This window comes from Chaetodon auriga, chromosome 12 (assembly GCF_051107435.1).
Source record: "Chaetodon auriga isolate fChaAug3 chromosome 12, fChaAug3.hap1, whole genome shotgun sequence".
Taxonomy (NCBI): Eukaryota; Metazoa; Chordata; class Actinopteri; order Chaetodontiformes; family Chaetodontidae; genus Chaetodon; species Chaetodon auriga.
The window spans coordinates 3,980,945-3,995,922 of NC_135085.1; the positions used below are offsets into that span (position 1 = coordinate 3,980,945).

At 42.7% G+C, this 14,978-nt stretch overlaps 1 protein-coding gene across 1 annotated transcript in view; it reads right to left on the minus strand.

The window, feature by feature from the left end:
- Window positions 1–2,267: 2,267 nt before the first annotated feature.
- Window positions 2,268–14,978, minus strand: part of LOC143329021 (xenotropic and polytropic retrovirus receptor 1 homolog) — a 40,980-nt gene continuing 28,269 nt past the window's right edge. Inside the window, exons 7-16 of the mRNA XM_076744632.1 lie at window positions 14,515–14,596; window positions 13,999–14,088; window positions 13,300–13,397; window positions 12,862–13,041; window positions 11,897–12,062; window positions 11,609–11,803; window positions 10,734–10,900; window positions 10,460–10,599; window positions 9,935–10,156; window positions 2,268–9,640 (exon numbers count right to left, since the gene is read on the minus strand). Coding sequence (XP_076600747.1) covers window positions 9,586–9,640; window positions 9,935–10,156; window positions 10,460–10,599; window positions 10,734–10,900; window positions 11,609–11,803; window positions 11,897–12,062; window positions 12,862–13,041; window positions 13,300–13,397; window positions 13,999–14,088; window positions 14,515–14,596 — 1,395 coding nt within the window. The 3' untranslated portion in view covers window positions 2,268–9,585. The remainder of the gene's footprint in view (window positions 9,641–9,934; window positions 10,157–10,459; window positions 10,600–10,733; window positions 10,901–11,608; window positions 11,804–11,896; window positions 12,063–12,861; window positions 13,042–13,299; window positions 13,398–13,998; window positions 14,089–14,514; window positions 14,597–14,978) is intronic.

The following is a 14,978-nucleotide window of genomic DNA, read 5'->3' on the forward strand; positions in this document are numbered from 1 at the left end:
GAAAATATTGGCGTACTCGCCTAACTGTTCTGGAAAGCTCCGTTACCTTTTTAATTTCCAAACCAAACTAAACTTCACCAAAGAGGGGAAAGTTAGTGGAAAGTAGCGGAGAGGATAAGTGGTAAACATGGAAAGAGTCACCCTGTCAAGTTAACTTTAGCGTAATGAAAGTGGTGACTATTAAGATCACCGTAAAGCTCTTATTTTAACGGGCAACGTATCAAAATGCGCCTAAATAATAATAATAATAATAATAAATAAACGCTGGTAAATGCAGTGTGAGTGCAGACTATTGGGACAAATCGTTTAGACATTGCAGCAGGTAATTTTTCCAAAGAGTCTGCACACTGAAGCGTCGTGTGAAGTCACGTTGATGGCGGTGCTCCTGTCAGCCTGTTGGCTCCCTTCAGCTCCGGTGATGATGAGGATCGGAATCACTGGCAAAACGGCGCCGTTTGGATAAACAATAGATTAAGTATTTTAAAGCACTTACAGTAATTCAATTACCACTCACATGTAACTCAGTCGTTCACAGTATGAAGCTTTCTACTGCACATGTCTTTGTTCTTCAGCTTTTTATCATTATATTCAACTTAATCGGACATTTAACCAAGTGGAAAATGTGGTCATTTTTCGCATATGTTCATTCTGCAATGAGTTAAGTCACTTTGAATGATTGAAGAAGATCTATTTGTATTTGTTTCTCAATAGAGTTTTTTGGATTTTTTCTGTGTGAATTGTATGCAGGAGGACAGCTGCAGTGAGCCCACACAGTACACCCTGAAGATCCTGGTGGTCCATGGTGCTGATGGAGAGGATCCAGTGGAAGTATCCATCCTCCTTGAGGGCAAGGAGATACTGCAGGATGCAGAGGTACCACCAAAGCCTCCACGCTACCGATGGGGCTCGTTTACTGCAACAACAGCTTGTAAAGACACTTTCAGCTCCATTGGACCCTGTACTCACATACAACAGCTGGGCTTTATATGGACCCCCGCTGTCCAGACACTCGTACTTTCCATCTTCTTCCCAGCCATCTTTTTCACTTTTCAATCTCCAAACAACTTGGATGTGCTCAAACACGGCCAATACGTGTGGAGTTTGAAAACTATTTGGCTGTTTCTTAGATGGTTTAATGCATCGATGCAAACATACCTGTTGTGAACTGACGATGTCGTGTCAGTGTTAGCATCAGTAATCCTTCCATTAGAAACTCTTGGCTCCAGTAGTGGAAGACAAAACAGACAAAAGCACAACACAAACAGTGATGGGGGCTTCTGTGATGTTGATGTCGACCCTACTGGACAATCAGCACTTTGCCTTTGAGTTCCACAAATGCAGAAATTAGCAGTCATCTTTTTGATGTGACATATTTTAAAGGAGTATTTTGCAGCTGTCATACACTGTGTTTGGGTTTTGCTTGTTCAATATGGTGACCCAAACAAACAACAAACTCATATTACAGTTTAACAGATATGTTTCTAAAAAATATGTCACGCATTGACAGAACCTGTGTTCCTCTTTGATCAATATTGTTTTACAGTTGAAGTTTTCAGCCTCAGTTCTCATCATAAAGTGTTTTATATCTGTCACTGTGTTTCCAGATATTCACTGGGGGTCAATGTTTAGAAAATAAACAGTTTGACTGTATTGTGTGTGATTTGTCTTCAAAGTATGCTAAATGCATTTAGAAAATAATTCATTTGGTGACATTTATCAAAAGAAAATTAGCAATATTTACCTAATTATAGTGAGGAAACTCACTTAATACAACTGAGTGAACAGTAAATTGTAAGATTTACTTAATATTTTGATGAAAGCAACATTCCTATGTGAAAAAACAAATTGAGTTTACTTGATGAACTGATGAAGTAACATTTACTTAATAAGGTGATGAATGTTAACTTTACTGCTAAGTACTTTGGACTAGATACTGGCAAGTGAGTTGTACTTGATATTACAGCAGTAAAACTGACTTGCAGTGTCAGTGCAAATTCTTACCAGGATTTTATCAAATAAATCCTACAAGTTATTTTCTTCAGTGTACCTGAACAGCAAAGTACCCGAAAATTGTATTTAAGTACAGTACTTGAGTAGATGTAGATACTTTCCTCGCCTGACATTGAAAAGGAGGATACGCAGAAGTTCTTTTTCTCAGTGAGTGTTGAAGCAGGTCAAGGCACTGCTTTGCATTCAAAGATCCTGTGTGTAGTAAAGAGACATAAACATGGTTCAGAACAGAAATAAGACTCGCAGTGACAAACCACTTTTGACATTAGCTGTTTTTACTGAAAAACTGTAACAGGGGTTGGTGAACCAGGCACCTCTGTAGCATCACGCTGCTACTGTACATACAAGACAACACCCACAGCACAGTCACTGATTATACAATGCTTCTAATCAATATATTCATCAATATATAACGTATTGTATAATCAACAGCTCCGGGTCACACCGTGGTGGGGTCAGAACGTGGATCAAAACGCTCTGTGTGTGTTCAGTCCTGTAAAAGCACTGGTTCTGGTACATGGAGACTAACCAGACGATTGTCTCATTTTGGCTCCATTTTGTTCCACTTAAAGTTTCGCTTAAACTTTATGGATGTCAGAGAATTTTGATCCAAGCTGAGTTGCGTTTGTTTCTCACAACCTACTCTATGTTCCACACAGAAAGGTTTGGGCCACTGAGCTCGAAGTCTCAGATCATCAAGTATCTCTGCTGAGTTGATTAGACCAAATTAGTTTAAAAAAAGCAACACGTTTGTGGTATAAAAACAAAACAAATGGATGAACATCATGGTTTTAAGTCTAAAACAAATCATGTCCCTCATCCTCGGAGAGGCTCCATGTTCCAGGCCCAGAGCTCCAGTGAGTTCTGGAGGATGACCGGTGTGTAAACAGAACTGGTGGCCAACAGGTGAGAAGAACACACCGTATCCTCACAGGACAGGACCACCACAGAACACCAAACCATTCCAAAGTTCAAACTTTTGAAATTTATGACCTTTTGCTTGAGAAAAAGCCTTCGAGAAGTTTGCAACACCAGCAGCAGCTGGGATGTCCTGGACCTGTGGAGTGGACAGAGCTGCCCTTCTTTCATATCTGAGGACAGAAAACCTCTGAGCTGACAGCTGCGATGCTCCACTTCATCAAAGCATAAATGACTGTTAAGAGCATCAGGTACGTTCAATCGGTGTGTAACAGGCTGTCTCTCATTTGGTGGGTGTGTCACAGGTGTTATCCAATCAGCAGTGACGTGTATTAAAAAGGCAGTGCACTCGTGTAACATTTTGCTATGTTTTGTTGGGGCTGAACGGGCTCGAGGCCTTCCCATCCAATCATATCACTCGATTCTGTTCAACGTAGCGAGGACTGCTTCATTACAGAACTGTGTCTTCTATACCTGCATCTGAGGGTCTCTGTAGGTCTGAAGAGACCCCGGGCCTCATGCAAGAACCACTTGTATGAACGGAATCCTTCCTGAGCAGCACGAACAAGCAAATTATGAGAAATGATCACGGTTTAGATTTTCTCTTAGGAACGACAAAAAGCGCTGAGTGGTCCAGACCAGGTCTCTCCACAGAGAGAAAAAACTCAAATGACTTAAAAACCTTGGCCTGAATGAATGAGGAGTTTAAACATGATACCAAATAAAATAAAATCCATTATTAAATTATTACATTTGTTTTATGATTTTCTTGCCATATTTTGGCACAGGAACTTCTACAGTCCGGTAGGTCTGAGGAAGATTCTCCTCCATCCCACCAACAGAGTAACATCAGCTGCTCTATGATTTCCTCTGATTTTTTTTCCAACTTGAGACACACACACAAAAACAATCTGAGCGTTTGGGTAAGAATACAAACATGCCCTTGCATGAGGCCCACTGAGCAGCTTTGTTGTGAAGCAACTGATAAGATCTTGGTCAAAACCAACTGGTACAATGTGAAACGATGGAAAACCAGCTTGTTGAAACATTCCTAAGACATTCTGAAAGAACTTCTGTTTGGTCCTGCATATCCCACCGCTCACAGCTAGGGCTGGGTATCATTTGAAATGTCTGAATAGTGCCGATGCAGCACCGGAGTTTGAGGGAATATAAACATGGCTTTCTATACAATTTTTTCTCATTTGCCAATGAAATGAAATTTGACATTTCATAAACCAGATGTTTCATGCTACCTTTTGATACTCCATGCTAAGGATACATTTCCAGTGATACCAAAATACCCAGCCCTACCCCAGAAAGATGGACTTCATTTGACTTTTGGAAAAAGGGGATTCACCCGTCTGTCACATCTTGTAAAAGCAGTGTGGTGTTCACTGTCTGGAATGTAGAAAAAGAAACCCAAAAATAGAATATTTAGCACTTTAAATCAAAAAAAAAAAACCCAACACGGTTCACAGTGATCAGAGCCTGGTCAGCCTGCCTGCAGCTGGAATGCTAAAATGCTGAATTCAGAGTCAGAACAAACAAAGCATGCAACACCATTGGGCTTGGCTGTGGTTTTGATGGAACACAAAGGTGTGTGTGCGTGTGTGTGTGCGTGTGGCTGGGGAACCATCCTACTTGGCATTACACCCATTCGACAAAAAAAAGAAAAAAAGAACTGAGATGACCTCACTGGCTGCTCTGCTAAACTAAAGCAGACCTCTGGTGTATTCATGGAAGCAACAAGTACATTCATGGAGTGAGGTTTCAAATGGTACATTCACAAAATAACTGCTGTCCAAACACCATAAATAAAGAAGAAGTGGCAGGTGACAGGAAGCCAGCAAGCTTCTGTGCTGCTTATGAATTAGCAGGCTAAGGTGCAAATGTGCTCACGATGTCCTGAGTTTAACTCTGATCACTCTCTGCTCTCCTGACACGACACGATATTCTGGTTTTAACACAGGAATGGCTTTATAATGCTCAAATTTCTTCTAAAGTACAATGAAAACCTGAGGAATTAGGAAAAATAAGTCTTGATCAAATGCACTGCACCTGAAATCAAAGTGTTCTCTTTGGATGGAGTGTGTCTGCTACAGAGAGAGAGAGAGAGAGAGAGAGAGAGAGAGAGAGAGAGAGAGAGAGAGAGAGAGAGATGAACCCTGAGCTCCAGTGGTGCAACAAAAGGCAAATCTCAGAGGGGCTTCACTCACTGTTGGAAGGGAGACAAAGTGAAAGCTGAGGGCAGTTCACCTCTGAAATGATACTTTGTGTCACACGAATTACTTTTTCTGAACCAAATTTAGCTCCTCCCCACTTTTACTCATTTACTCAGTATTTATACTAAGCAGCGCCCGTGTAGGTGCATCAAGGAGGAACAAACACTCCAGGAAAATTCTTGTTAAAGCTGCACCTGGTCTGTGAACCCACTGAGCAATTTTACACTAATTTACAAGACCTAAGACTTAAAGTATAAACCTGGAGAATGTTTTCAGCTCAATGCTTCTTAAGATCAACATTTATTTTCTAATTCAAGATTATTCAGTTTATAGCTTCGTCCTGGATGGGCACAGAAGTTATTATGAACCTTGAGCCACTTCCTGCACAGCCAGTGACTGATTGTCACCTTACAGTATCAGCTACCTACACTGTGGCACCTTAACGGCCCGGTCACACCACAAGGTGGCACGGCCAGACTGATGCAAAATATCTGGGCATCGGAAATATGGAAAATAAGCTCTGACAGCCTCCTCCACTTAAAAATCTCCATCCCCCCCAGGGTCAGCACTGTCAAAAGGGCTTGCTATTGGTCAATGCCACAAATTCACTAGTCAAAGTAGAACTCAATGAGCCACAAGCTAATTCACTGATCAGACCAATTCTATGGTAATGAACTGGCACTGCAGCTCCCTCTCTCTCTTTTCAATTTTGGTGTCAGCAATCCTTAAAGCTGCTGCTTTGAACCCGGAAACAGAACAAAGGGGCTGAGCTGTGTGCAAGTGCATGGTATGGAATGACAGCAGATCATCAACATGTCAAGGTGCAGAAAGAATTCTAGTAACATAAAGACAACACTCAAAGTGTGGTGCAATACAAAGAAAAGAACAAAACTATCAAACTCACTGGCTGTGTTTGAATCTTTGAAGACATCTGCAACCAGCACAGATGATCCGGCTTCAACATGGTTTCATGTTGTGTGACCGACTGACACATCGGTGGAACTTATCAGAAATCACCAGGAAATGTGATTATTTCAACTGTCAAACAGGTGGAAATGCAAGACATGCTGCATCAAACGAGCATCCAGTCAATCAGAAGCTCTACAGTTGAACACGTTCCCCACAGCTCACACAGGACACGTCCAATAAAAAAAAGCCCTGACTTCTTTAGACCTATCAAATATTGCTCCTTTTTGTCATTATTCTTGTTTTAGAAGACATTAAATATCTAATGTTACTAATGGCCTACAATGTTCTTCATCATGTTGAATGTAACATATTTGTATCTGCTGTTACTAAACAGCAAAAATCCAACACACAGTAAGAAAAGCTGACAGTATGGGAATGTTAGCATGCAGTAAGAGATGACAGTGGACATGAGGAAAACAGGAGAAAGTGAGCTCCACTCACTCAGTTCAGGGACCTTTTAAAAATCCCAAACTTGGCACAAGAAGCTTGTCAAGTTTCTAACATTAAGAAACATCTTTAACAAACTCTTTGTTCTTTCCTACATGTTTAACGACTAAACTGGCAAAAACTCCGCTGCCCCTGCTAGTTAGACCGGTAACAGACGAATAGTGCATTTTCTCATGTTAGATACCAGATGAAACACTCTCCAAAACACTGATCGATTCCACCTCTCAACCCTCAAGTAGTTGTTCTACTGTATATTTTAGCAAGCTCCATAAAAAAACACTGAAACAAGAGACGAAAACTAAAACTCTGCTAGAACTAAAATGCTAGTTTGGCATTAAAGTGCACATAATCCTTGAGAGACTTATTGCTGGCGGGTAACAGACTTCAATCAGGGCTTTCTGAAGGACTTCAGAAGTCAGTCTCATTTACTCTATTCAAGCTATTAACAAATTCACGACAACGAAGCAGAATGTTTGTGTTAAATGGTTGATCCATAAAACCAATGAGTAGAAAAAATAAAGCCAAAACGGAGCCTCAACTTTCTATCAGTTGAGTTCAGATCACAACGGGAGCTGATTGTGACCAACCAGCCACACACTGCATCACTGTGTCGACCACATTAGGAATGTGAAAAAAAAGCCACAAAATTTGTATCTTCGCTCTGTTAGAAAACATTTTCCAGTGTAATCAACTACCTGTCTTCACCCAACGATGGAAGATGGTTTCATTTTGTAGCTCCAATGATTTGGTGGCACAGACTGACACCAGTGGCTGCAGTGTGGCCACACGACGAAGCGTCTGTGACACGAGTTTACCAATGTGCAGGTGGTGTGATGGTGACTGTGTGAAACCCTTTACTGATGGAGACAAACACACCAAACCACAGCCAAGCCCCTAAGACTGCCGACCACTGAAGAAAATTAACTCAAAGTTTCTCTTTTCCATTTTTCCTAACAATGTGAAGCTGCAGCTTAACATGATATATCCACATTAAAAGCCTCCCAATAACAGAAGGGCAGGAATACCTTTAATGTAATGTAGAATTCTGCAGCACGTGGTGAGTTTCACTGATGGCAGAGCAGCAACAGTTGGGGAAAAATGGAAAAGTGACTGGACTGGAATTAATGGATGAATGAAAACAGCATTTTTGTGAGAGAGGAGAAAGAGTTTGCCTTAACGGGGAAGCAGAGGAAATCAGGGATAACAGACCAAATAAAGTTCTGGTTCTCTCTGCCACTGAGGTAACAACATTTCTTTAAACCAACACTTGGAGTGTTTATGGAACCTGAGTTATTCCAGCACACACCTCCTGAGTGTAAACTCATCAGATTCACTCCCACACGATCCTCCTGCACCACCACAGCAGCTGGAAGAGCCGCTTCATCCACATTCAACATTCAAAACCCTTTGATTGTGACCGTTTGGACCCGCATGTGACAGACAGGTGACCTCCTCCCTTTTCATCACTGTGGCCTTTCAATGAAGCAGTTTAACAGATGAAAGTCATTAACCAAAAGTCTTCATTTTTTTCAATCAAGATTCAGGGACAGCATCAGCATTTCTTGGGACTCGTCTTTAAGTTTCCAAAGACGTGGACTGACAGGTGGTGTGTAGACGTCTCTCCCACTCATACATACATGAAAAAGCTGGCATACATTCAGCAAAACCATTTCCAGAGGGAGTATGCTCTTTCCACACGGGGTGACGGGGAGTTCCTGCTGGATGATTAAGATGACCTTCATGTTCTTCCGGAAACAAAAGTTAAATTTCCTTCTCAGCTCCAGAGCTGAACAGTCATTCCAGCTGCTGTTCCACACAGTCTGAACTCAGCACTTCGTATTTCTTTTAAGGAGTATTTGATATTTCTGAATATTTTCAAACCACCTACTTTGGTCCATCTCATATTTACAACCATGGTTACAAATAATCACTAGTCTATGTATGTGTGTTTTCCTCCCAAGGTCTCAGTGTTGCACATCCACATTAAATCACTGTTTGTGTGTGTGCCAACACACAACAGCCATTTCACTCCAATTCACTCTTCCTACAAAGTGCGTTTCTGTGTGTGTGTGTGTGTGTGTGTGTGTGTGTGTGTGTGTGTGTGTTTCTAAAGCATGTAAGGTGCAGGTAGGCAGCTCTGTGATGATTTGAAGGGGCAAGCTGAAGAGCAAGGGAGTCAAGCCAGTGACTAATTGGCGTTATCAAATATTTGTCAGCATAGTCTGTTGGCCGGTGTAAACGCCAAGAGTCACAAGGCCTGAAAAGTCACCAAAGAAGAGGAAGAGGACGCTTTTCAACCCTTCTCATTCTCTTATTGCAAATAAAGGGGGCTTTAGGATCCTTCTGAGGTCCAAATTGCAGGTTGACTTGAGATCTGTCGAGGTGTGAATGGTACATCATTTACAGGCCTTTCTCTAAGCGTTACCTGGATGCTGGGAGTGTAGGTGGAGACTAATAGCTAAAGGCGGGGAGAAAACCTTTTGGTCCTCATCAGCAGTAGGACTGAAGTTGTCGGCCTCTCCCTGTGCAGGAGCTGTGTGGCACCGAGAGGGAGCAGGGACACTTCCTGTCAGGGTGATCGGCTTGCGTTCCATTTAGCTGCGTTGTTCATGCTTGGCTGAGGCTTTGTGGAGAGCCCAAGCAATGGCTAAGGAGTGGGTGTGTTTAAAGAGTCCACCTGTGGGTGGCTGTGGATGAAAGAGAAGTTCGTCACCCACTGCTTGGGTAAGGTAGAGTTTAAGTGACAAGCCCACCCCTGGTTATTACTGAAGGTAGGAGCAGAAGTTCAATGACCATGTTGCTGGGTTGTTTGTTCCAGAGGCGCAAGTTCCTCCTTGAAATAGCTCTGAACCCAAGCAGAGGCTCATGCATTGGAGACAGGATTATGTAGGCATGAGAGTTTCAAACTTGTTCATGGTTGAGAGTTCAACGCCCAACTCGCCAGGTAATTCCTCGGTTAGGAGGTGGAGTTTCCTCCTTTGAATAGATTCTGGACCCAGGCGAGGGGCGTGGCCTGATGTCAGGAGTCATCATCGGTGTCCTCTATCAAAACCTTGGTGTCACGGGTCTTGGACCTGAAGTGAGGAAAAGGAACAAAGTGTTTACACTATTGACTCTCACTATGTAGGGTTACAGCAAAGGTTAGCACGTTTGTTTTTTACTAATATTGGGAGATTGTGGCACTTACTGGTCTGTATGGGTGCACAGCCTGAAATGCATGCTTGAAAACCCTTTTTAAATCCAGTTCTTTCAAACTCCACGCTCCAGTTGTGATACAGGCTTTAAATTTGTTATAAATCTACAGCTTCCAAGCCCACTCTGCAGTCCCCCATCACTTTCACATGGTTGCATCCGTTGTTAAGACTCACTGTGAGGCCAGTCGTGGCCTGCGTAGACTCATGCTGTAGCTCCTCTTCCAGCTCTTCTTGCCCTGACGGTTCCTGACTCCGTCCTCCTGGTCCATCATCTGCTCCAGCAGGGTCTGGTCGTCAGCATTGAGCGGAGCCACGCTGATGTCTCTGACGGCCCTGAACTCACCACAGTTATTCAGGTGTTCATTCTCCAGTCGGAAGAAGTTCCACACAAAGCGCCTGGGAAGCACAAACGCTGACTGTCAGTGGCCAATTTTACTGCCATACTCTGTGTCACATATTTTCATTTTTGTCATCACATAGAGTGAAAAAATGTTGTCTTCCAATAATTGACAAGATCATTAGATAATATTTCAATGAAAAATCCAACATTTTATTTTATGATTGAAATAATTCATGTCAGTCAGTAAAAAAGCTGCTGGAGCAGTGTGAGCAGTGGTGCATTCTGTATCTGAATCAGCAGCACAAGAAAGGGAAGAAGGATAAAAGAGAAAAGTCAGAGAACAGAGTGACTGTGTATACCTAAAGACCTCCATTGGGGCCAGTATAGTTGCCAGTATGTCAGAGATGCCGTGAAACCCAGAGACCGTGCTGAGGGAGACAGTTAAAGTCCACGAAAAACGCAACAGCACATCCTCCACGATGGCACTGTAGTAATAGGCCTGGAGGGACAGACGGAGAGCAGGAAGAACACAACATTTGTCAACACGTCATCATGTGATGTGATAGTTTTCTCAGAGACTTCGATTCAAAGGCTCAAAAACACATGGAGGCTCCTCCCTGCGTGGAGAAATACCTTATGTGGGTAGACGATCTCCTCTCTAAGAAAGGTATTCTCTCCTGCGTTGCGGTCAAACAGGCCCCAGTCCATCTTCAGATCCCAGACCAGTGTGTAACACGAGCTGACCACTAAACAGCTGATATACAGGTAGAAGAAGATCTGGGTGTCAGCGTGGGATTCAGCTGAGGAGGAAGGAGAGACAGAAAGATGGGTGTGAGGTCAAAGATTGGTTCTGTAATCACCCAGACACCTGGAGACACCTGTATGGAACACAACAGGAAAGCATCTTTACAGTAAATATACAGTGAGCAAACAGAAGCAGCAAGCCCTCACTGGCATGGAGGAAATAACACACTGCTGTCTGAGGATTAAGACATTCTTGTCAGCACGCTCTTATAGAGTAGTTGACAGTCGATAGTGTTGGTGGCAGTGAGCACGGTTAATTACAGGCACAGAAACCAAGATGAAGTCTGAATAAAAGCTGGAAGGTACCATGAAGGGTTATCTGAGAGCCGACATTCAAATTATGACCGGCATGAGTAAACGTCAGCGGCATGCTGAGTAAGAGGTGTGTTCAACCTTGATGGACTCATAGCCAACCAGAAAAGAAAAGAATTGTACTCTTTGGGCTGCTGGGAGGCTTTTAATGTGAAGCATGTGAATTGTTTGATGCTACTGGAACGAATGAATTTCTGAAGAAAATGTTTTTTCCAGTTGTGACTGTGAATCTCGTTTTCTTATCATTTGTTTTTTTTCCAGGAGCATGACATGACTCTGTTCTTGTTCTGGTGAAATTGTACAATAACCAGAATGTATCAAGCAACAATAAAGGTCTGTCAAATAAAGGCCTGCTGCGCTCTGTCCTGGTTATTCCATGAAGCTGTATGTACCTTTATGTGTGCTGTACAGGGCAGCAAAGGTGACAACAAAGAAGGAAGTGGAGTATTTCCCAGCATTGACCAGGTGAGGGAAGGCCCGCTTGGTGTCACGGTAACGTCGCAGACACTGCACGAATCGGAACCAAGCAGGAAGACACTGGATCACCGCACGGACACCGTAGGAGTAGGAATTACACACATCTTTGCCTGCGGAGAATGACACACACACAGTGTGGACATGATGAGGAGTGATGGATCAGAGCTGTGGTTATCTGCTTCCACAGAACGCTTCAGTCTCACCTGAACTGCTGATGAGTCCGTCATGTTTTTTCCAGTCCAGCTCAAAGCTGTAGAAACAGATCATGTACTCCAGGTCCATCAGAACCACCCCCAGAGAGTTCAACTGGTCAGCCAGCCAGAAGTCTGCAAAGCCAACACGATGAAAGGGAGCCGTCACCACTCGAAACTGTGGAAGAAAGGGAGAGAGAGGACAGTGTGAGAGTCAGGAGCAGGTTCCCTTCAGATTCATTTGTACGCTCAGTCAAGGTGAATTAAAGCACTTCCTCCTTTCACTAATTGATTTAAAGGGGAGTTCCTTTGGATTTGCTGTGTATTTTGGGTGCTGCGATGGACTAAACTGGTGTTTAAACAGATTTCAAATCACACTTCTGTGGTGCCTGATAGCCTTAATCATGCTGTTTAAACAAATGCACCAACATTTTTGCATCCAAAATTCTGATAAACTCAGCTTTGGCAACAAATACACCGGCCTCAACAACCACCCTCATTCAACGGCATTCCAGCATTGATAGCAGGAGAATATATGGCTGATCTCTGATTTGATTTTAGAGCAGAAGAATTTACCTACATGATACCAGTAATTTATCATTTGATTAGTTCATAAGTTAGTTGCAGCCCCTTTGTTTTTCTGTGCATATAGAGCATATGCACAAAAAAACAGGGGAGAAGCACATTAGCCGCATCGGTTCTAACCTCATTGACCTTTATGGACAAAGAAGGAATATGTATTATTTCTTATGGGTGGGCTACCTGCTCCTCAGCCAAAACACTCAAGCTAGATGCAAGAAAGAGCAACTTCTTTTCCTAGAGATGTTGAGTAGAGGATCTTTCAAACCATTTCAAGCAAACTTGAACTTGTGAACTACAAAGACCAAATCAAATATACTGTAGTCACAATACAGATGAACGGTGGTGACACAAAAACAAACATAAAGTCAGTATAAATTGTAACTGAGTGATGGTACCAAGAGTTTGAGCAGCCAGAAGCGTGACTTGTAGTAGCAGGTCTTGAAGGGGTTGATGAGGAAGAGGAGGAAGAGGCCATAGAGAGCCAGAGGGTTAGCCTGCATTGGTACCAGGATGCTATCACTGAACAGGCAGGACAGCAGGCTGACGCACCACAGCACCCCCAACAGACCTGCAATCTGCACACACACAGACACACACTTCACTTCAGGGCTGAAATCCAGAGCGACACTGGACTGTCCAGCATACGAGCTCCTGTAAAAAACACAACTGACAGACGCTTACGGCAACAAAGTCAACCTATTTCCACATCTTAACGTGAGCTGAGGCTCTTGAGCCATTTGTTGTGTTTGTTTGTTAGACATATTTGCGTGTGTGAGTGTGTGTGTGTGTGAGTGTGTGTGTGTGTGTGTGTGTGTGTGTGTGTGTGCTCAGACCTCAAACAGATGTTGGTGGGAGAGGTTGTTTCTGGGGTTGAGTTCAAATATGAGCACGTGGTTAACTCCTGCCTGCCTCCAGCCGTAGGTGTTGATGCCTGGAAGATAAAACCATGAAACTTAGGTGACCAGGAAATGTGTGTGTGTGTGTTAATGTTATCACGATACTAGAATACAAAACTAGTGATAAAAATGAAGACTGATATCTCTTTCAACACCACAGTAAAAAGAAGTTCTTGGGACACAAAGTCAGATCATTTCCTTTGATTTTTTATCAACATATTCATAATAATGTTAACAGTGATGGATGAGGATCAGCTGATTTTGTGGGTTGAAAATCTGACTACAGATCTGTCTACTATCAAATAATGAGACTGTATCGTTTTAAACAGATGGTATTGAAAAAGCATCAGTACTTTTGACAAAATCACTCTGTGTGTGTGTGTGTGTGTGTGTGTGTGTGTGTGTGTGTGTGTATGTGTGTGTGTGTGTATGAGTGCATCCTTTACAATGGGTAGCTGAAATTGTTGTTTATGTAACATTAACATGCCAGTTGTGGATATCATTCATATATTATCAGGATACAACAATGCTTGTTTTCTTAAAATGTGCTTCCTAAACTGAATGCTCGGAAACTTGCTTCCCAACTCAGCATCATAGCGTGTGAGTGTGTGTGTGTGTGTGTGTGCGCGCACGTACCTAACAGGAAGAGGAATTCTATTAACAGGAAGCCTCCTCTGTAGATCCTGACCATAGGCCAAACATCAGCGCTACGGATCACCACAGCTCCTAGTGACGGGACAAAGACACGCACAAAGAAGGGATGATGTAAGGACAGAAAGAGACCGAGGAAAAAAGAGAAGTGCAGGGAGTGAGAAGCAGATCTTTCAGTATGAACTACTTTAGAAGGCAGCAGATTTTATGTTTCATAAGCCTAAAAGTCTTGATGCGGTGATTCAATTTTATCCTCCTAAAACTCGAGTACAGCGTGTTCTGCTGTGACCAACACTAACCAAAATACTGACAGTATATTTCTGGCCTGGACACACTGACCTGCCATGTTTCAGGAAGTAAAACCTGAGTCACCAGATGATTAAACGTTTCAAACCTTGAAATCTCAAAATATTCTTAGATGCATAATTTATGTTGCATCTCTCATTTGAGGACTGCGTGTGTGTTTGTGTGTCTGTGTGTGTGTGTGTGTGTGTATTTTACCTGTAATGACAACGGTGACAATTAAGACAAGGAACACTCCACAGTAGAGGCCGACTCTAAAGGTGGTCCAAGCAGGAGCGGGCTGCAGGCAGGCAGAGACACAGTCAGCACTTCAGAGCAGCACAGTTTGAAGAGCACGTCAGACTGTAACAGCCCAGTTACCAAGAAGGTGGTACATGGCACAATGACAACATCTTCACTCCATTTAAATACAGACTGAACCATAAACAAAACCTGCTCACTGTAATGATAACAATACTTATGCTCTGAGTAGTATTTATGCCAGTGGAAGTAAAAACAATGGACATGCTTGCTGTTCAGCACACAAACAAATAAGTAACCTGTTAAACAAATAATGTGTTTGAAATCACGCTCACAATTTCTTTTTAATGCAGGCTTGACACATGTAACATTGTCTATTTGTGTGGATAAAGTCTGAACTCTGCACTACTGCAGGATGTCAT